The 21074-nt window shown below is 39.0% G+C and overlaps 1 protein-coding gene across 7 annotated transcripts in view; it reads right to left on the reverse strand.

The window, feature by feature from the left end:
• The window catches only part of LOC102911135 (uncharacterized), a 107916-nt gene that overhangs the window by 73719 nt on the left and 13123 nt on the right, over window positions 1–21074 (reverse strand). For 6 of the 7 annotated variants that reach the window (XR_013052881.1, XM_042281405.2, XM_006991501.4 and 3 more), the window contains exon 2: window positions 20268–20410. The exons of the other annotated variant lie outside the window; for it this stretch is intronic. Coding sequence is in view for 3 of the 6 variants with exons in the window: in XM_042281405.2 (XP_042137339.1) it covers window positions 20268–20289 (22 nt within the window). In the remaining 3 variants the exon portion in view is untranslated. The remainder of the gene's footprint in view (window positions 1–20267; window positions 20411–21074) is intronic. 7 annotated transcript variants of the gene reach the window in all.

A 21074-nucleotide genomic window follows, 5' to 3' on the forward strand; every position in this document is an offset into this window, starting at 1 on the left:
TAAGAAGTAAGATCTAGCTAGCAAGAAGCCTGACTCATTAGGCCATACACTTTTAATTAATATAAGCCTCTGTGTGTTTATTTGGGTCTGAGAGGATGCAGGCCCAGGTGGGACTAGAGAAAACTCCAGCTACATGGTCCAACCATGCAGATTATTTTAGCCAGCACTTGACTATTGTCCTAATTTACCTAAGGTCCCCAAAGATGCCAGTGCCCCCAGCCAACAAGAAGAAGTTTAGAGAACATGACACCTACATTCCCAAGAGGTGGAGTGGGTAGTTTATGGTAATCTAATGTGTTATGCATGTTTGTCATTATTTAGTGGGGATATAGGAATATAGGATAAAAAGACAACTTTTATCCTCAAATATTTTACATTGGTATGGGTTTTGGTATATTGATACAAATTTAAAGTTATTTTTGTTATACTGAAGGTATGTTTATACTCTTATTTAAGATATTGTGTCTATGCACCTCATTTAAAAATGTAATTTAAGTTCTAGCGCATGAAAACTATTTAGGATAATAAAGAAATACAGGTTAGTAGTTAGTCTTCTATAACAATCAAACTTATAGTTAGGTATATTTTCAAGGTTAATCAGAGACATATTTTAAATATATAAATGGTCTTCCAACACTTTCGAGACCTACATAATATGGCATTTTAATGTTTTAATAACATAGGGCATTTCATGACAGTGGGACACATCTGCTAGTGGCAGCACCAATCTACTTCAGAGAAGATGAGTCATTGAAGAAACTACCTATGTAGTTTGCTTTCTATGTGGCAAAAGCTAGCCATTTTGGCAAGAAACTGCCTTTGCCTGTACCATTGTCAGTACACTGTCTAAACTGGACAAGCAGGACATACAAAAAAGCAACTACTGAATTTTGCCAAGACAGTGTAAGGACAGTCCTTCAAAAATTCCTAATTCATAGAAAAGTCTGACAGATAGACTGTAGGCTAAAGATGGGGATGACCCAATGTTATAAAGGCATATAGAGGCATGCTGAGTGATTGTCCAGGCATCCGGATGTCTGTCATTTCTACAGGTTTGGAAGTGGCTTGCACTGCACTTCCTGTTTACTCAGGTAATATTATATCCTTCTGAGGTCTTTGATGAAGTTGAAGACTAGACAGTTATAGTTATACTTTTCCTTAGTTATGAAAGAAAAAAGTTAGGTACAAAACTTTGGACTCACCAAGATAGGATAAATAATGGAGTATTTTCTTTGAATCTGCCAAATACAAATGGACTGGAGATTGTAAATGTAATCCTTACTTGATAATTGTTCTTATTGTATATAGTTTTACTATATTAGAGTTAAAAAGTCATTTCCTTTTTATTTCCCAAAAAGAGGGAAATGTTGCAAGATATATGATTACACAGTGTGAAGATATGTCACTGTGAATTGTTTAATAAAAAGCTAAATGGCCAATAGCTAGGCAGAATTTGGGGAGCACAGAGGACACTGGGAAAAAGAAGGGCAGAGGTGCTGAGAGAGAGGGAACAAGCAAGACATGCAGGAGGAGAGGTAACAGATATGAGACACATGACAGGATGTAGATTAATAGAAATAGGTTAATTTAAATTACAAGAACTAGTTAGAAACAAGCCTAAGCTACAGGGCTACAGGCTGAGTTTTCATAATTAATAAGTCTCCTTGTCATTATTGGGGAGCTGACAGTCCTGATTAAAAAGACAAACAGAAGAAGAAGGAGAAGGAGAAGGAGAAGAGGAGGAGGAGGAGAAGAGAAGAGAAGAAAAGAACAGATAACACTCAAAAGGAGTAGACATCGAGAAATAATCAACTCATGGCTGAAATCAATGAGATAGAGGCACACACACACACACACACACACACACACACACACACACACACACACACACACACACATTTTATACCAGTCAGAACAACCAAGATCATCAATAAAACAAATGAACAAATGGTAGCTCATGCTGGTAAGGATGTTCTAGTCTAATTACATTACACAATGGAATTTCATTCAGCTTTTAAAAAACACAGAATTCCTTTGTGTAAATATACTGCATTTTCAATATCCTCTCCATCAGTCAATGGACATCTAGACTAGAACAGCAATGAATGTGGATGAAAAAGTTTCTCTGTAAGAGGATATAGAGTCCTTTGGGTACATGCCCAAGAGTGGTATATTTAGATCTTCAGGTAGATCTATTCCCAGATTCCTGAGGAACCATCAAACTGATTGCCATTGTGGCTGTACAAATTTGCCCTCCCACCACCAAAGAAAATATTTTCTCCTTTTCCCCACATCCTTGCTACAAAAAGATCAGTCCAAGTTTTACTGGATTTTTCTCCCCTTTTGTGTTCTAAGAAAAAAAAATACATGAAAAACTTCACCCTGGCTCTGCCTCTTCTCCCTGGTCCTCGTTATCTCTGTTGAGAAAATTCTGATGAGACATTTTAGAATATAGTACAGGAGGTAGGCAGTCCTTACTACAGAGTAAAGTATGGTGCTCTCAATAGGGGTAAGTTAACAGTGACCACAGATACCATTATGTCAATTTATGTTTTAAGCAGGTTTTATTCCAAAGCCCCCTGAGGAGTGTTTTCCTCTGTGGGTGATTGACAAGAACATTTGGATTGACTCTTACAGGATGTATATGTGGTATCCCTTGCTCATTATCAGAAGGCCTCTTGCTAAATAGTAATTTTATAAGATTTTTTTTGTAGCAGGCTGTATCAGCCACTACAGTAGTGGGGAAGGCATGAATGTAGAGTTAACAAATTCACTCTTTAGCCCAGAACAGGAATAATAGTTTATCGAGTAGACTGAAAAAGGTAAGCAGGCTGGGAAGTAACTACAGTATCACCTAGAGGACAGGGCAGCAGGTGTGAGGCAAGTGTGGGGGATGTCTTCATTTAAGCAAACTACTTTTATAGTAAGGGGGACTTTCCTTGTGTGTGGTTTCCTAGCATGTTTCCTAACATGCAAAAAATGCAGTTCAGATTACCTAGTCTGGGAGGTCAGCATAAACTGCAGTGCACACAATCCTCAATTATACATTCCTGGCCATGTGACTAGGTCCTGTGCAAGTCAGAGTCATACAAATAAGAGCAGTCCTGGTTGATTAAAGTTTGGTTCTGGTTAAAGTATGGGTCACAGGGCAATAGGCTGCAGCTCTGTGATGCCAAATTGCAGCAATCTGTGGTTAGCAGTTTGAGATTTCAGGACCATGCTTTTGAATATTCCCTATGGGGATCATATCTTTTTTTTTTTAATTTAAGGTCATTTTCTCCATAACCAGGTATTGGCAGTTACCATGTTTCTCCAGAACCAGGTTTTGACAGTTATCAATTAAAGGTTTTCTTAGCAGTTCAAGATGTCATGTTATCTTCCAGGGTCAAAGATATGACTTAGGTCCCATTCTTCTTGACCACTGGTTGATTGTAGTTGTAGTCCTTGGTTTTAAACATTATTAATTATGATGTCCTTCAAGCCTACTAATATTGTAGTAGCTATGTAACACTTAGGCCCGAGTAACTCAGCTTTCTCTACCACTTCACAAAGGCCTTGGATGTTAGAGTGTGGAGAAGGTGCCAATATACGCTGTACTCATTCATCATCATTTAATTGAAAGCTAGTTTATTTACTGCACTGCTGCTAGGTGATGACCACTGAGCAACACCCAGAGGTCATACCAGAATGAGCAACAATCTGTGTTTGGAAGCTATTTTAATGCACAGAACAGTAAGCAGTGTGGTCAGTGAAGTCTATAATCAACATGAGGGCTTAGGCCAAGAACTCTGCAAATGCCATCTACTTAACATTGTAAAAAACTTATTTTGCCTTTGCCCATAGGTATTGGTTACAAATAGCTTCTTGATTAGGAGTAGGAACCCTGTCCACTTTCCTCTCTCAGAGTTTCTGAACCTGTCTGGCTTGTCCCTGTGAAGGTCCTATGTGTGCTGCCACAGGCTCTATGAATTCATACATGCATCAGTCCTGTTACAGTGTTTCCTTAGAGTCATTCATCACCTCTGGAGTCATTTCCACCTCCTCTTCTGCATAGGTCCCTGAGCCATGAGGGGCAGACTAGATGAAGACATATCATTTAGGACTGAGTGTTCCAAAATTCCTCTCTCTGCACATTGTCCAGTTGTGGGTCTTTTTCTCCTTCCTGACCCCACAGGTTTGTTTGCCTGCATGTGCCATGTAGTGAGTCTGGTTTTAAGTAAAACCATCCTGGAAAGAGTACAGATATTTAAAAATGTGGTCATATGGTTATAAGGACTAGCCTCTTGATTAGACTGTCTATGTGTCTATTGGGGCTCAGGCCCTTTTGTTCTTGGGGGAACAAACCTGGATTGCCTCAAGAGGCTTTTTATAAGCTTGGGGTGATTAGCATAGCTCTTTAGAATTGTTAACCCACCCAGGTTGTAACAGAGGGGTAGAATAGGTTAAAAGCAGTTCTTTTTAGGCTTCTTCAGCTGCAAACAATTCCCCATGTACAGTTCCTATACTTGATGTGTGTTTCCTACGTTAGGGTCCAAGCCATGACTCTGAATCCCACTATGGTCGTTCAAATAAGAATGGCTTCCATAGGCTCATATATTTGAACACTTGGCCTACAATTGTTGGAACTTTTTGGGAAGTATTAAGAGGTGTGGCCTTATTGGAGGAGGTGATGTTACTGGGAGCAAATGTTGAGGTTTCAAAAGACTTTTTGCCATTGTGTGTGTGTGTGTGTGTGTGTGTGTGTGTGTGTGTGTGTGTTTTCCTCCTACTTGTGGATCAAAATGTGAGTTCTCAGTGACTGCTGCAGTGTCATTCTTGCCTGCCTGTTGCCATGCTTTTTGCCATGATGGTCATGGATTCTAACCTTCTGAAACTTTAAGCCCCAAATTAAATATTTTCTTTTATAAGTTGCCTTAGCCATGATGTTTTATCACAGAAATATAAAAGTAACTAAGACACTCCCTAAGCAATTAAAGACACAATTAATAGTAAAAAGCAGAAAAGAAAGATTGATAAATTAACTCTTTTCTTTGCTTCAGCCCCACCAGACCACTTTCTATGAATGTTGCTCTGACTGCTCTGCTGTAGTCCCACTGAACAACACAAGATGGCATCCTAAGAAGGCCTGTTGATGTTGGCTATGGTAGTTCATTGAGAAGAGAAACAAAGAGGTTTATTGACTCCTCCATCAAGACCATCCTCAGGATCCTATCTAGAGATTTAGTTTTAAACAAAGTCAAGAGGTATCTATATACCTCAGCAGTGTTGGTCAAGGTATTCCCTCCTTCCTGACCTCCATTACCATTGTCTGAGCTTCAGTCTCCTGAAAAGTGATGTGATATGTTTTAAGTTTCTTTCCAGAAAATAAGTCTTTGTGGCTTCCTCATGGGTCCTAGCTTGTACCTTCTCCCAGAATGAGATTCCTAGCATCCATGGTTATCAGTGTTCTAATACCAAAAGTATATTTTTACATTATTTCATGCCTGCCAGGGTGGTTATAGAACTAGATGCTTCATGACTTGGAAACACTTCTTTGAGCCCTTACACTCCCTTCTTCCTTTATAGTTTCCATGTATGGCAGAGTAGAATACACAGGATGAAATGGCAGAATTTATCACTCATCATTAATTCTTCTGCATCTAAACTATGATCTACAAAGGGAACTGAGCTCTAAGGATAGAACTTTGCCCTCAGTGGGAAGCTTGGCCAAGTGTTTAGGACTTCTGCTTTATGTCTAACCTCCATGATTAAAAAAATATATGAGAGCTAGAGTGACTTGAGAAAAAGGAAGTGGGAAGAAAAGATTCTGGAAGCCCCCCCCAAGACTTTCTAATGGTGGAGACATATGGCTCTTAAAGCTATCTGCAACTAGGGTTGGTTCCTGAGATGTCAAGAATGACAAAGGAAGGGAGTTTCCTTTGGAGCTTACATTTCACTAGATAGATAGATGTCCCCCAAGTGTATTAGATAGCAAAGGTAACCCTACTTGCAAGAATAAAAATATTCTAAATAAAACAACTTGTTTTCTTCCCTTTGGCTATCAGAACATCAAAACAATGGTCCCCTATAAATTGGAATTTCCTATGGAGTATCATGGCAGGAAGAAATGGCTGAGGCCCTAGTGCCTGTGGGAAATGTTTTCCTGTGAGACATACTTCTCTCTCCTATTTTTCCAAGGCCAAGCTTTGGGCATGTGGTTAACAGGGAAGAAAGGCAAATGTTCTAAATATCTTGGATGCAACGGAGGGTGATACTTTTCATAAGATAAGTAACACTGTGGGAACAGACAGGAGGGAAGTAAAATTTCATTTGGAGATTTTAAAGTCTGAGATGCCTGTTATATATTTAAGTAGAAAAGCCAGGTAGCCAACTGGATATATGAGTCTAGAGTCTGTGGGAAAGAAATACTAGAGAAACAGTGAGGATTTGAAGCCCTAGAATTGAGCACGTTTTGGACCAACCTCACCATTCTACACCTGTTATATCTGCATTAGTGGAATCCAAGAACTAGTAGCTAGAAAGTCTAATTAGTATGGTGCTTTCTGATATCCTAGGAAGAGTCCTCTGACTGTGTTGCAATCAGAGAAAATCAGAAAGGGTAACAGACATGTGCAAAAGGTGTATGAGTTAAGGGCAGGCATGTCTATTTCTAACTACATGATCCAACAGGAATTAACTCCTGACAGATCCAGCCCAATCTATGTATATAGTATTAATCCATTCTTGAGTGGAGTCTGCCATGTTCTAATTTGCTTGGGGATATTTAATCACACTGTGAACCCCAGAGTTTGCATTGTGTTGATTAAATAAAATTAACCTTGGGTCAGGAGGCTGAGTTAGCAATTAGTTGACAGAAAGTAATCATAGAGCATCAGAGGGCATCCAGGAGAGATAGAGAGACACAGGAACTAGTAGGGATGGATTTGGAGTGGCACAGGTTTTTCTGGTTTGGCAAGCAGAAACAAGGAGAGAAGGTTAGCTTTGGGCTGGCTACTCAGCCTCTCTAAGCTCACAGGTTTTTATCACAACCTTTGAATTCCAAGTCTTATTTATAAATTAGAACAATAGAGATTTAGTTAAAGCTACATTCAGTGACAGTGACAGAGCTGGTGCCTGCAGGAACAGAATTCTCACCAGCCTGTGGCCTGAGCAACCGAGGCCACTGCTGGAGAAGCAGGCCCATAACTGCAGAGTTGCAATTGCTGGCTGTAATAGCAGTAGATTAGGGCTCATGTACTATACCTAAATTAAAACATCACTAATTACTTTCTATTAGGCTCTCAACAGTGTCATGCTGGAGATGAAGTTTTCAGCCCATAAATCCTGAGAAATAACTCATATAAAAATCTTGAAGGGAGATTCTCACTGGGTCATATCCTACATACACTGTCTGGTCAAATAACAACAGGGAATTGTGGGGTTGTTATGGCAAAGCTGGTGTTTTCAGGACAGAGGTGGTAGGAGGTTTGTGTAAACGGAGGCTTTTTTCTGTCCCACCCCGTCAAGTGACTGCTTCTAAAATAATCACTCAGAGGCTTAATATTGATTAATTAAAAACTGCTTGAGTGAACAGCTCAGGTTTATTACTAACTAGCTCTTACTACTTAAATTAACCCATTTCTGTAACTGAAAGTTTTCCTGTATCCTGGCTGGCTGGCAGTTGGGACAAATCTCTCCCACTTGCATCCCCCAATTAAGTACACAGAGGTTTATATTAATTATAACTGCTTGGCCATTAGCTCAGGCTTATTACTGACTAGCTCTTACACTTAAATTAAGCCATAATTTTTATTTATGTTTAGTCACATGGCTTGGCACCTTTTTTCAGTTCTGCCTTGTTATCTTGTATTCTCTGTGTCTGGCTGGTGACTCCTGACTCTGTCTTTCTCTTTTCAGAATTCTCCTTGTCTGCTTATCCCACCTATACTTCCTGCCTGGCTACTAGCCAATCAGCATTTTATTTATCAACCAATCAGAGAAACACACATTCACAGCATACAGAATGACATTCCACAGCACTTCCTTCCCCTTTTCTGTCTAATCAAAAAGGAAGGTTTTAACTTTAACATTGTAAAATTACATATAATACAACAATTATCAAGCAAGAATTACAATTACAATATCTAGTCTATTTGTATTTGTCAAAATTAAAGAAAATATTCTATCATCTATCCTACATTTGTGAGGCTAAAGTTTTATACCTATTTATCTTTTATCATGACTAAGGAAAACTATAATTATAACTATCTAATTCAACTACATCAAAGACCCTAAATGGATATAATATTACCTAAGTAAACAGGAAGAGCATTGTAAGCAACTTCCAAAAATGTAGAATGACAGAGACAGTTGGCTGCCTGGACAGTCATCCAACATTCCTCTGCAATGTTGGGGGATCCATCTTCAGCCCATGGGCCTAGAATTTTTCAGTTATTTTTCCTTGTGTCCTATAGACTATCTAGCAGTTTCTTCTGCGTAGCAGGAACCTAAAGGACCATCTTGCCTTGCAAAGTTCAGTGGTTACCTTCCTCTGGGTCCTGCATGTCCAGTTTATATAACATATTATCAGCAGTAAAGGCAAGAGCAGTTTCTTGCCAAAATGGCTATTTTTGCCAAGAAGAAGATAAATTCCATATAGAGTGTTTTTGATGCCCATCTTCCTCTTTGAAGTAAATTGGTACTGCCAGGAGCAGACGTGTCTCACTATTCAGACAGTCTAAGTTTTTAAAACATTTTAAATGCTATAATCTGTAGGTCTTTGAGAGTGTTTGAAGATTACCTACCTAATTGAAATATATCTATGTATACCTAGAGAACTTAACTAATATGACTATAAGTTTGATTATCGTAGAAAACTAATTATTAATTTGTATTTCTCAACTATACACTACAATTTCAAATGAGTTGCACAAACAAAATACTTTAAACAAGAGTAGAAATATACATACAATATAACAAAATTAACTTTAAATTTATGTCAATAAACTAAAATCTATAGCAATGTAAAATATTTATCTTATATTTCTATATCACATTTTTATTAATCTATGTATTGCCATGTGGCCATGGTGTTACCAGTCTGTTGGCATCTTGCTCCTTGGGTGGCTGGCTAAATTCTCCCAAACTCTGTCCTTCTCCTTTATCTCCATTTGGTTTTCCTGCCTGGCTCTATTCTGCCTTGCCATAGGCCAAAGCAGCTTTATTTATTAACCAAAGGAAGCAACATATATTCACAGCATACAGAAAGACATCCCACATCAGATTAGCTTAGGCTAGGAACTGCATAAGGAAAGACAGACTTGCCTCTGGTGGCTAAGAACAGGTCATCATCTTCAACATCTTTAACTGAGAATTAACCTAGAGTTTAGTAGCTTTGATCCTTCGATCAGAAAGTGGATCAAGTTTTGGAGCTGTTACGTGCTATCATGGTGTAGAGCCTGCAAATTCTGATGTGGCAGAGGTATACACAATCCTTATAGTGTCAATCCTCCACTAGGTTAATGCTCACGAGGCTCTAAAGTACAAACATCAGTCTTCTCTCTGCTGTTGTTCCTTTCCATGCTCCCAGTGCACTTGAAGACAACTTTCAGCTCAAAACTATCCCAAGAGGTACAATCTGGGGGTCTCTAAGGAGTGCAAGGGTGAGAAAATCTGTGCAACCCATTAATGTAGTTAAGTGCTGCCTTCTGAGGCCCCCAAGATAACAAGAGAAAACTCCCACTGTGAAGGCAGCTCAGGCAAACATCAGACACTTTTCCAATACAGACTCAGCAACATCAAGAAGAAAAGTGGGTGAAATACTAACCATCAAATATTAATGAAGAAAAAGAAAACGAATGAGTATGACTGCATTGTCCAGGAGCTCTGAGCTGCAGTAAGTGGACCAAACTCTCAATCTATAGGATGCAAGGAGCTGAGATAAACATTAGGAAGGCACAGAGAACCTATTTAAGATAGAAGAAAATTTCCTAAATCTTAGACAAAGAAATAGATATTCAAACAAAGGGCCATTTAGAATACCAAATAGATATGACCAGAATACTTATCCACAACATAGTATTGTCAATATGTCAAAAGTACTGAGTAAAATAATATTGAAAGTGGTAAGAGAAAAACACCAATTCATTTACAAAGGCAGAAACATTTAAACAATATCAGCAACCCTTAAAGCCAGGAAATTGTAGAATGGTGTTTATTTCAAGCCGTGAAAGTAAATTACTGACAAATAGTTTTACATCACAAAGACATATTTTAAATAGACAGAAAAAATAAGGATTTCAAAATAAGCGACACCAAGGCAGTTCATAACCACCAACCTTATCTCTGTAGTTGGTGCTTAGAGGAATGCTATAAAAGGAAGAGAAAGGAAGATAGCCTCAAATTCAAGAGCACAGGAAACACATTTTATGGGAGAAATGCCTAAACAAAGAAGAGCTAAGAAAGAGTTCATCATGTCCAGAACAATTAACCAGAAAACCCCTAATACAATGATTGGAGAGAAAAATCAAACAATAAACATCTAACAAAATTATTGGACTCAGTGAGTATAGCTTAGTAATAACCTTAAATACAAGTGGATTCAATCCACCAATGAAAAGAAGACTGGCTACCTGAGTTAAAAACAATTAGATTCAACTTTTTGTTATCTCTAAGAAGCATATCTTACTAATAAAGACAACCACAGACTAATAACCAATAATGGGAAACAATCAAATAAATGGAAATAGGTACTATTCTACCAAATGAAGTAGATTCAAATAAAAAATAGAAAGGATAAAGGAAACTACATCATACTAAAAAATGGAACAATTATTAAGAAAATATGGCAATGTAAAAATAAATGCATTAAATATCAGTATCCCCAATTTCACAAAACAAAGTCCAAGGGACATAAAAAGTCAGGAGGATCCTGATATAATAATATTTGGTAATTTCAATACTCCACTCTCATTTCAAGAGAAGTCATCCAAATTAAAAGTTAAAAAAAAAGTTAGACTATATTATAAAGTAAATGGACTTAACAGATGTATACGGAACATTTCAACCAACAGAAACAGTATGAACACCTTTCTTAGGGGCCTGTCAACCTTCTCTAACACACACCACAAATCCAATCTAGGCAAATATAAAATTACCAAAATAATATCTTGTATCTTACCAGACCACAGTGCAAAAAAGAAAAACCTATAATTAAGTAGCAAGGACAACTACAGAAAAATGACCAATACACAGAAACTGAACAGTACATTCTTGAATGACCAGCAGGGCTGTTGAAGAAATTTAAAAAAAAAACTAGAACAAAATGAAAATGAAAATACATTATATCAAAACTTTTGGAATATAACTAAGGCAGTTTTATGAGGAGAAAATATAGTTTTGAGTACTTTTAAAAACCAGAACAATCTAGAGTAAATAACTTAAGGATGCACCTCAAGGTCCTAGAAAACAAGAACAGTCCAAACTCTAAAGCAGTAAATGGCAATGAATATATAGGGAAACAGAGATTAAAAGAATACTATATAGAACCAAAAATAAAATTGACAAATCCCTGCCCTATTTGGAAAAAGAGAGAAAAGACCCAAACTGAAAAATTAGAGAAAAAATTAGGTAAATACAAAGAATCATTAAAGGGTACATTGACAACTTATATACTTCCCTGAACTGAGGAATATAGAAGAAATGGATAAATTTACACACAAATTATCTACCAAAATCCAAACACGAAGTTATAAAGAACTTAAAAAGAACCATAATAATAACTGTGGATCGATTTCCCTGATGAATATTTATCCAAGTTGTGGTGATATTTTAATTGTGCTGAAATGTGATTTTATTTACATGTTAATAAATAAGTTTGCTGGCCAAAGGAATGGAAACACATGAACTATGAACCAAAAGCTGAGTGGCCCCCAACTGGATCAGGCCCTCTGAATAGGTGAGACAGTTGATTGGCTTGATCTGTTTGGGAGGCATCTAGGCAGTGGTACCAGGTCCTGGGCTCATTGCATGAGTTAGCTGTTTGAAACCTGGGACTTATGCAGGGACGCTTGGCTCAATCTGGGAGGAGGGAGCTGGACCTGCCTGGACTGAGTCTATCAGGTCGATCTCAGTCCTCAAGGGAGACCTTGATCTGGAGGAGGTGGGAATGGGGAATGTGTTGGGGGGAAGGGGAGGGGGGCAGGAAGGGAGAGAACAGGGGAATCTGTGGCTGTTATGTAAAACTGAATAGTATTGTAAAATAAAATAAAACAATAATAAATAAATAAATAAATGAGTAAATTGACTAAAAACAAAAAAATAATAAGTTTGCCTGGAGATCAGAGGTCATTAGCAAGCCAGGAGAAGAAGTCAGGTGGTGGTAGGCTATGCCCTTAATTCCAATCACATGGCAGGCAGAGTCTCTGTGTGGTCAAGGACACAGCCAAGCATGGTGACCCTTGAGTCTTTAGTCCCAGTACCAACCATAGAGACCAGGAGGTCTGTATAGACAGGCAGTGATGAGGAAGTCATGTGGCTGGGCTTAGAGCCAATGAGAAGGCAGAATAGAAAAGCAATAAAACTCAAGACACACAGGAAGACCGTCTCTCTCACAGGGGAAGGATGGCAGCGAGTGGTAAGATAAGGTAGTCTTGGCTCTTTGCTAATGCTCGCATCTCTTGGGCTTTTAACTCTATATTTGGCTCTGTGTTTCTTATTTAATAAGACCGTTTAGAATTTCCTCTACACCAAGTAATCTCAATAAAATTCTTACAAGCTGAAGTGAAGAACATAATAAGATAATCAAGTTGGTTTCACACCAGGGAGGTATAGAAGTTTCAACATCTGTAATAAGTAAGTGTAATTCAGAACATAAGTAGGCTTAGAGATAGAAACCACATTATGATATTAATCAATGAAAAAAAGGTCTTGGATAAAGTCCACCATTCCTTCATCATAAAACCTCAAAGAAACTCAGAAGAAAAGACCATCTCAAGATAATAAAGGCAGTGTACAACAAGTATTAGTGTTATACTAATTGGGGGAAACTGGGAGCATTTCCTTTGAAATCTACAATGAAAACAGGATGCACACACCTTCCATTGTTATTAAATACAAAGTCTTGCCGGGCGGTGGTGGCGCACGCCTTTAATCCCAGCACTCGGGAGGCAGAGCCAGGCGGATCTCTGTGAGTTCGAGGCCAGCCTGGGCTACCAAGTGAGTTCCGGGAAAGGCGCAAAGCTACACAGAGAAACCCTGTCTCGAAAAACCAAAAAAAAAAAAATACAAAGTCTTAGCTAGAGCATTTAAGATAAGAGAATTGAAGAAAGAGGATACAAACAGAAAAAAAAAAAGATGTTTTACTGCTATTTGTAGACAGCACAACCTTATACTTAATAGATCCTCATGATTCTACCGGCAAATTATAAGCTCTAATAAACACTTTCAGCAGAGTGGCAGGATATAAAAATTAAAACACAAAAACAGTATCCTTTGTATATATCAATACTAAACTCATTGGGAATGAAGTTAGAGAGAAATCCCATTTATAATAGCTTTAAAAAAAGTTGGGAATAGGCCTAACCATGAAAGTAAAAGACCTACAATGAAAATTTATGAAACTAAAGAAAGAAATTGAGGGAAAAACTAGGAATGACCTCCTGTTCTTTTGGGTAGGCAAAATGATATAGATATGTGTGTGTGTGTGTGTGTGTGTGTGTGTGTTTGTGTTTGTGTGTGTGTGTATCAAAGCAATGTACATATTCAAATCAATTTCTGTCAAAATGACAATGACATTCTTCACATAATAAGAAAAGACAATCTTAAATCTCATATGGAAGCACAATACTCCTAATAACTAATGTAATTCTTAGCAGAAAGAATATCACAGGATATGTCACAATATTCAATCTCAAATTGTATTGCATAGTTATTGGAACAAAAACAGCATAGTGCTGTCATTAAACCATATATGCAGATTAATGGGCTAGAATAGATGATCTAGTAATAAAGCTTTTTAGTCACAGTCATATTGTTTTAGATAAGCTGTCCAAAATATAAACTGGAGACAAAATAGGCTCCTTTACAAATGGTTCTAAGGGAATAATTTTTCATGTAAAGAACACAACTAGATCTCTGTTGTTCACCCTCCACAGAATCAATTCAAAATGGATCAAAGATATTAAAGTGAAACTTTGCAATTGAACAATCTAATTAAAAAATGGGCTACAGAGCTGAACAGAGAATTCTCAACAAATGATTCTCAAATGGATGAAAGACATTTAAGAAATTGCTCAACATACTTAGTCATCAGGGAAATGCAAATCAAAATGACTCTGAGATATCATCTTATACCTGTCAGAGGGCTAATATCAAAAACATTGAAGACAGCTTATCTTGGAGAGGATAAGGAGCAAGAGGGACATTTGTCCACTGTTGGTGGGGATGCAAACTTGTACAGCCACTTTGGAAATCAGTATGGCAGTTTCTCAGAAAATTGGGAATCAATCCTCCTTAAGACACAGCTATACCACTCTTAGGCATATACTCAAGGAATGCTCAATCATACCACAAGGACACATGCTCAACTATGTTCATAACAGCATTATTTGTAATAGCCAGAATCTGGAAACAACCTAAATGCTCCTCAACTGAAGAATGGGTTAAGAAAATGTGGCACATACAAACAATGGAGTACTATGCAGCAGTAAAAAACAATGCTATCATGAAATTTGCAGGCAAATGGGTGGAACAAGGAAGTATCATCCTGAGTGAAGTAACCCAACTCAGAAGGACAAACATGACATGTACTTACTCATAAGTGGATAGTATATCTAAAACAAACAAAAAAAAAAAAACTAGACTACAACCCACAGCTCCAGAGAAGCTAGCTAACAAGGAAGACCCTAAGAGGAACACATAGATAGCTCAGTGAAAGAGAAATAGATGAGATCTCTGTGAGCAAACTGGGAGTGTGGGGGGGTGGTAATGGACGGCCAAGAATGGGGGATGAGAACATAAGGAATTGGGAGGTTCAAGCTGGAACAGGGACAGAGTGGGTGACCAAGGAAAGAGATACCATGATAAATGAAGATATCATGGGAATAGGAAGAAACAGGGTGCTAGGGTAGTTCCCAGGAATCCACAAGGATGACCCCACCTAGACTACTAGCAATAGTCAAGAGGGTGCCTGAACCTGTCTACTCTGGTAACCAGATTAGCAAATACCACAAATGTCATCATAGAGCCTTCATCCAGTTACTGATGAAAGCAGTTGCAGAGCTCCATGGCTGGGTACCAGGCTGAGCTCCAGGAATCCAATCAGTGAGAGAGAGGGTTCTATAAAAAAGAGTCATCAAGATCATGATGGGAAAAAATAAAGAGATGACCAGCCACACTAGTGGAAACCCATGAACCGTGGACCAGTAGCTGTGGAGCCCCCATGGGACTGCATTAGGCCCTCTGGATCTGTGAGACAGTTGTTTAGCTTGAACTGTTTGGGGGGTCCCCAGGCAAGGGGATCAGGATCTGTCCCTGGTGCATAAGTGGGCTTTTTAGAGCCCACTGCCTAATGTATGACACCTTGTGCAGCCTTGGTGCAGGGGGTAGGGGCATGGACCTGCCTCAACTGAATGTACCAAGCTCTGCTGACTTCCCATGGAAGACCTTGACTTGGAGGAAGTGCGAATGGGGGGAGGGTTGTGGGGGGAGGTTGGGGAATGGGAGAGGGGGATGTTGGTATGTTGGTATGTAAAATGAATAGAAAATTTCTTAATAATAATAATAATAATAAAAGAAACTTTGCAACTGTTACAAAAAAATCTATGAAAAACACCTAAAGATACAGGCATAGGCAAGCATTTTTTGAAAAGGACTCTAATATATCAGAAATAGTTCTAAGAATTGACAAATGAGAGATTACATGAAATGAAAACATCTTTGGCACAGCAAAGGAAACAACATTAGAATGAAGTGTCAGCCTACTGAGTGGAAAAAAATATCTGCCTATTACTCATAAGACAAGTCATTGATTTCTAGCATATTTATAAAAAACTGCAAAAAATGGAACAGATAAAAAACAAAGCACCTAAACCAGTAAATGGGCTAATGAACTAAATAGACTATTCTCAAGTGAAGAAATACAAATGGGCAATAAATACTTGGAAAAGTATTCCAAGTCATCAAGGAGACACAATACTACTTTGAAATTCCATTTCAACCCAGTCAGATGACCATGATCATGGAAACAAATGACATCAAATGCAGGAAAGGAGGATGTGGGAGGAGAACCCTTATTAGTTGCTGGTAGGAAACGAAATCTATGCAGCCACTATGGAAATAAATATGGAGGCACATCAAAAAAATAAAAATTGAATGACCATTTCAATCTCCTATGTCACTCTTATGTACATATTTGAAAGATACCAAGTTAACAGACAGAAATACCTTACCTACACATTCACATTTATTGCTGTACTATTTATAATTGCCTGAAATAGAGCCAGCCTAGATGTCCATCAACAAAAAATGGATAAAGGGAACATGATACATATTCACAGTAGAATTTTATGATCCTGTAAATAAAACTGAAATCATTGTTAAGTGAAATAAGTTTAACTCAGCCTAATACTACACTTTCTTGCATATGCAGGACTTACAAAAATTTGTTTTTCATGACACAAATTTCCCTAGGACCCAACTGCTGTGGGAGGATCCTTCTGTATGCTGAATGTGTGCTGCTCTCATTGATTGATAATAAAACCTGATTTGGCCTATAGCCAGGCAGAATAAGGCTGAGTGGGAAAGCAAAATGGAGATACAGGGAGAAGGAAGGAGGAGTCAGCAGACTCGATTCAGTCACCAGAGGAACAAGATGTCAGAGAACCAGTAAGTCACAGGCTACATGGCAATGCATAGATTAATAGAAATGGGTTAATCTAAATGTAAGATCTAGTTAGTAATAGGCCTGAACTATGGGCCAAACATTCTGTAATTAATATTAAGCCTCTAAGTGATTATTTAAAAGCAGCTGTGGGACAGGGCAGGACAGAGGAAAGCTTCTGTTTACCAGAGATAAAGTCCAACTAGCAGTCCTAAAATATAGATTTTACCATGATCCTGTCCTATTTTAGACCTTTCAAATGTCTCTCTTATTTTCAACTTATAACCCAGTACTCAAAGCTCATAATCTGGTACTCAAGGCTACTGTGATCTGGATTCCCCTCTCTTCTCTTAAGGCATCCATCCATACACTAGAGTCCACACTTTAGCTCATCATAAAGCACACTTATTAAAGTACACTTATACACTTCACAATGCTGCAGTTTCTGACTGGTGACATCTTGTTTCTCTATAAAATCCAACTTCAATGCCAGTCTTCTCAGAAAAGACCCCTTTTCCTCCCTCTTGGTCTTTTGTATTATTTTGTACTGTGACACTCTGCAGTTCAATTTTTGTTGTTGTTGTTGGTTCACATTCTGAGGACTGTGTTAATAACTCAAGACTCCCTGTTCAGATTCCTGGAGCCCAGTTCAGGGCCTGGCATGTGGCCTGTACTCAGCAGAGAGCAACTGGCTTGGTGCATAGCTGTCAGTCTCTGTACTTTGTTTCTCAGTGAATGTGTAGACCTTGACACTTGTAGAAAATTGCCCTGGAGAGACCCAGTTTCACTTGCTGTCACCAAGTACTTCTGCTTCTTTGGTAATGTGTGCCATTTCATTCTGGGCAGTGAAAATCCCAAGGCCCTCTACCACAATGACTTAAAGGTCCTATTTAAACAGGCCTTCCCCTCGTACTTCCCCTGAGATGATATTTGAAGGAAAAGAACATTTTCCTTTTGCTTTGCTGGGCAAAACTTAACAGAAAAGCTAATATAGTTTGGATACAATATCAACCTCGGTTTATATCAGGACATACATGAAATACTCAACAATACTACTGAACCCAGTGAACATTTATTATGTGTTTTCTATGCACCAGTCCCTAAGCCAGGCCTTCCAGAGAAATCAAAGGTGAGATAGTACTACTAGACAGCTATGAGCCTGTAGCTCAGCTTAAAGCATATAGTAGCTGCAGCATAAGACACAGCATGGCACTCACTATCTGCATACCTACTTCCAGCACACATAAAGAGGTTTGTTGCAGGATATTTGATTGCACTGTGAACCCGAGACTATGTAATAAAATCAACCTTGGGTCAGGAGGCAGAGCCAGCAACTAGTTGACAGGAATTAGACATAGAGAGTATGAAGGAGCCAGGAAGATATAGAGAGAGATAGACAGGAAGTAGTAGGAAGACTTGGAGTATTGGCAGTCTTTTGGGTTTGGGACAGTTGGAGAGATCCAACCAAAGAGGAAGGTCAGTCAGTTGGTTGCTTTTAGGCTTCTCTGAGCTGGCAGGTTTTCACCCCATCATCTGACTCCCAAGTCTTTATTGGTAAATAGAATGATAGAGACTTAGCTAAAACCTACATTTGGTGGCAGTGGCAGAACTGGTGTCAGCTGGATGGGAAATCCCACCATCCACAGCCTGAGTAGAGGAGCTACAGGAGCACTGACTGCAGAGCTGCAGACAGCAGCTAAAATAGCCCTAGATTTGGATGTAGCTGCTAAGCCAACAGTAAAACAACAGAGTTTTCCTGACTGTATCTGTAAAGATAACCTCTCCCCTGGCTTCCCATTCCTTGCTTCACTTCCCCCATCCTTTCCCCTTTCATTTCCTTGTGCCTCTGTATCCTTAGATAACATTCCACACTAGGTTGCCCAGTGCTTCTCTGCTTTCTCAGGTATCAATCCACTGACTGATTTCACAACTAGTTGGGTCTCTCCAGAACCCTTTTGAACCTTCCTCCAGAACATAGGAAGAAAATTACGGGAACTCCTGCTTCCATTTGTGCTCATAGAATAGCCTGGAGCTCAGTCTCCATAGTGAGAAATGCACTCCTACCAGGAACCTTGTCACTCTGATTCTCTAGTGTTTTTTTTTTTTGTTTGTTTTTGTTTTTTTAAGACCTAACCAAACAACCAACCAAACAAACAAACAAAATAACCCAGGGAACTGAGGAGATGGGTTTATCTCCAGTGGATTTTTCTGACCAGGAAGGCCTGATCCCACGGGACTGAAGGAGGTCATGAAAGACACACAGGTGAATTCTTATGCTTATTTCTCTCATTCTTTTGTGCTTCAACTGTGTTATTAGTGTGTCAGGTCCAAGAGAAACTGGGGAAAAATGGCTAATGGTGGTACCTATTAACATACCAAAGAACATGCTGGTCTCTAGGTCCTCTCAGCATTGCAAGTACCTGTTATAGTCCACGACTCCTCTCAGCTCTTCTCACCCCAACCCCTACCCTAAACTTCTCCAGCCTATGGGCTTCCCTTTCTCCAGCTTCTCATCTCTATAGAACCTTGCCATTTTGGACATGTGCCCTCTTTTTGTTGTCTTTCTTTTTTTTTTTTTTTCCAGATTGATTGATTGATGGATGAATGATTTCTTTGTGAGACAGGGCTTCTCTGTGTAGTTTTAGTGCCTGTTCTGGATTTCGCTCTGTAGACCAGGCTAGCCTTGAAATCACAGAGATCCACCTGGCCCTGCCTCCTGAGTGCTGGGATTAAAGGCATGCACCACCACTGCCTGGCCAGATTTATTTATTTATTATTATGTATACAGTGTTCTACTTGCATATATGCCTGCAGGCCAGAAGAGGGCACCAGATCTCATTAAAGGTGGTTGTGAGTCACCATGTGGTTGCTGGGAATTGAACTCAGGACTTCTGGAAGGGTAGCCAGTGCTCTTAACCACTGAGCATCTCTCCAGCCCCTGTCTTGGTTCTCTTCTCTTTGTTCTTGGTCCTCTCGCTTGGCCCTCTCTTATCTTTGATCTCTCTTCTCTTCCTCTCTTGCTCCCCCTCCTGCCATGGCCCAGTTCAGTCTACTGGTCATGTTTAGTCTACTACTTTCTCTCCCTGCTCTGGACTCTTCCAGATACCTCTGACCGTACTCTCCCTCATATATACAAAAAACAAAACCTTTTCCTCAATTATACCTTGGAGAGATCATCTCCTTGTTTTGTATACATAAAGACCATCTTTCTCTACAGAGAATTTGCCTTGGTCAGGGCTTCAGAATAGGGAAGTAGTTATGCTAAATTCAGAAGAGTGAAAGAGCCAAGCAGAGTGAGAACGCCCCCATGTCACTTCCGAGGAAGCAACAAAAAGCCCAGCAAATTTTCAGGTTCCTCCTTTGGGGAAAGAGAAGTTGACCTCAATAGTTTCTTTTGAAACTTACTTACCTTGTCCTGCAGCTTGCATCATCCTGGATACTCATTAGCTGGGATAGTTTTGGAGTTCTGTACTCTTGTTTCCTATCACAACTATTCCTTCTATTGGTCAGAACAGAAGAGTCCCAATTGTTTTAAGTCATTTCAGCCAAATCCTAGACATTAAGGAATAAATACCAGTTAGCCCTATTAGGTCCTGACAAATGTCAGGGTCATGAGAAACATACATACATACTTATACACACACACACACACACACACATACAGAGAGAGAGAGAGAGAGAGAGAGAGAGAGAGAGAGAGAGAGAGAGAGAGAGAGAGAAAACTACCTGATTACTATTTTAAACCTTGGGTATTGAGAGGGTGGCTTATTATAAGCACAGATAATTAGACATAGGAGTACTTTTACAAGTTCAATGAAAATACACAAGGATGTACACACTAATTAATAACCAAAACATTGACAGCAAAAAAAATGTACAAAAGGATGAAGTTCTTAATTCCTTATTAAGATGACACATATTCTTCTTGTTCTCATGGCTGTCACTAGTAGTTCATTCAGTTCTGGCTGGGCTATCAAGCTTCTTCAATAGAATCTTCTGGATAAAATAAGCACAAAGAAAAGCTTGGTAAGGCCATAGATGTTAAGTAGATGTGAGGAGATAGCTGAGGAAAATGCTGTTAGAGGAGATGGGGAGGGAGCCAGAAGAAACTGGCAGGCTGCAAGAGAGTAATTCAGGACTGGTCCATGTGAGGAAGGAAGAAAAGCATGGAAAGTAGGCTCAGGCTTGGAGACCTCTCAAGTAGATTAATATAATC

This window comes from Peromyscus maniculatus, chromosome 7 (assembly GCF_049852395.1).
Source record: "Peromyscus maniculatus bairdii isolate BWxNUB_F1_BW_parent chromosome 7, HU_Pman_BW_mat_3.1, whole genome shotgun sequence".
Taxonomy (NCBI): domain Eukaryota; kingdom Metazoa; phylum Chordata; class Mammalia; order Rodentia; family Cricetidae; genus Peromyscus; species Peromyscus maniculatus.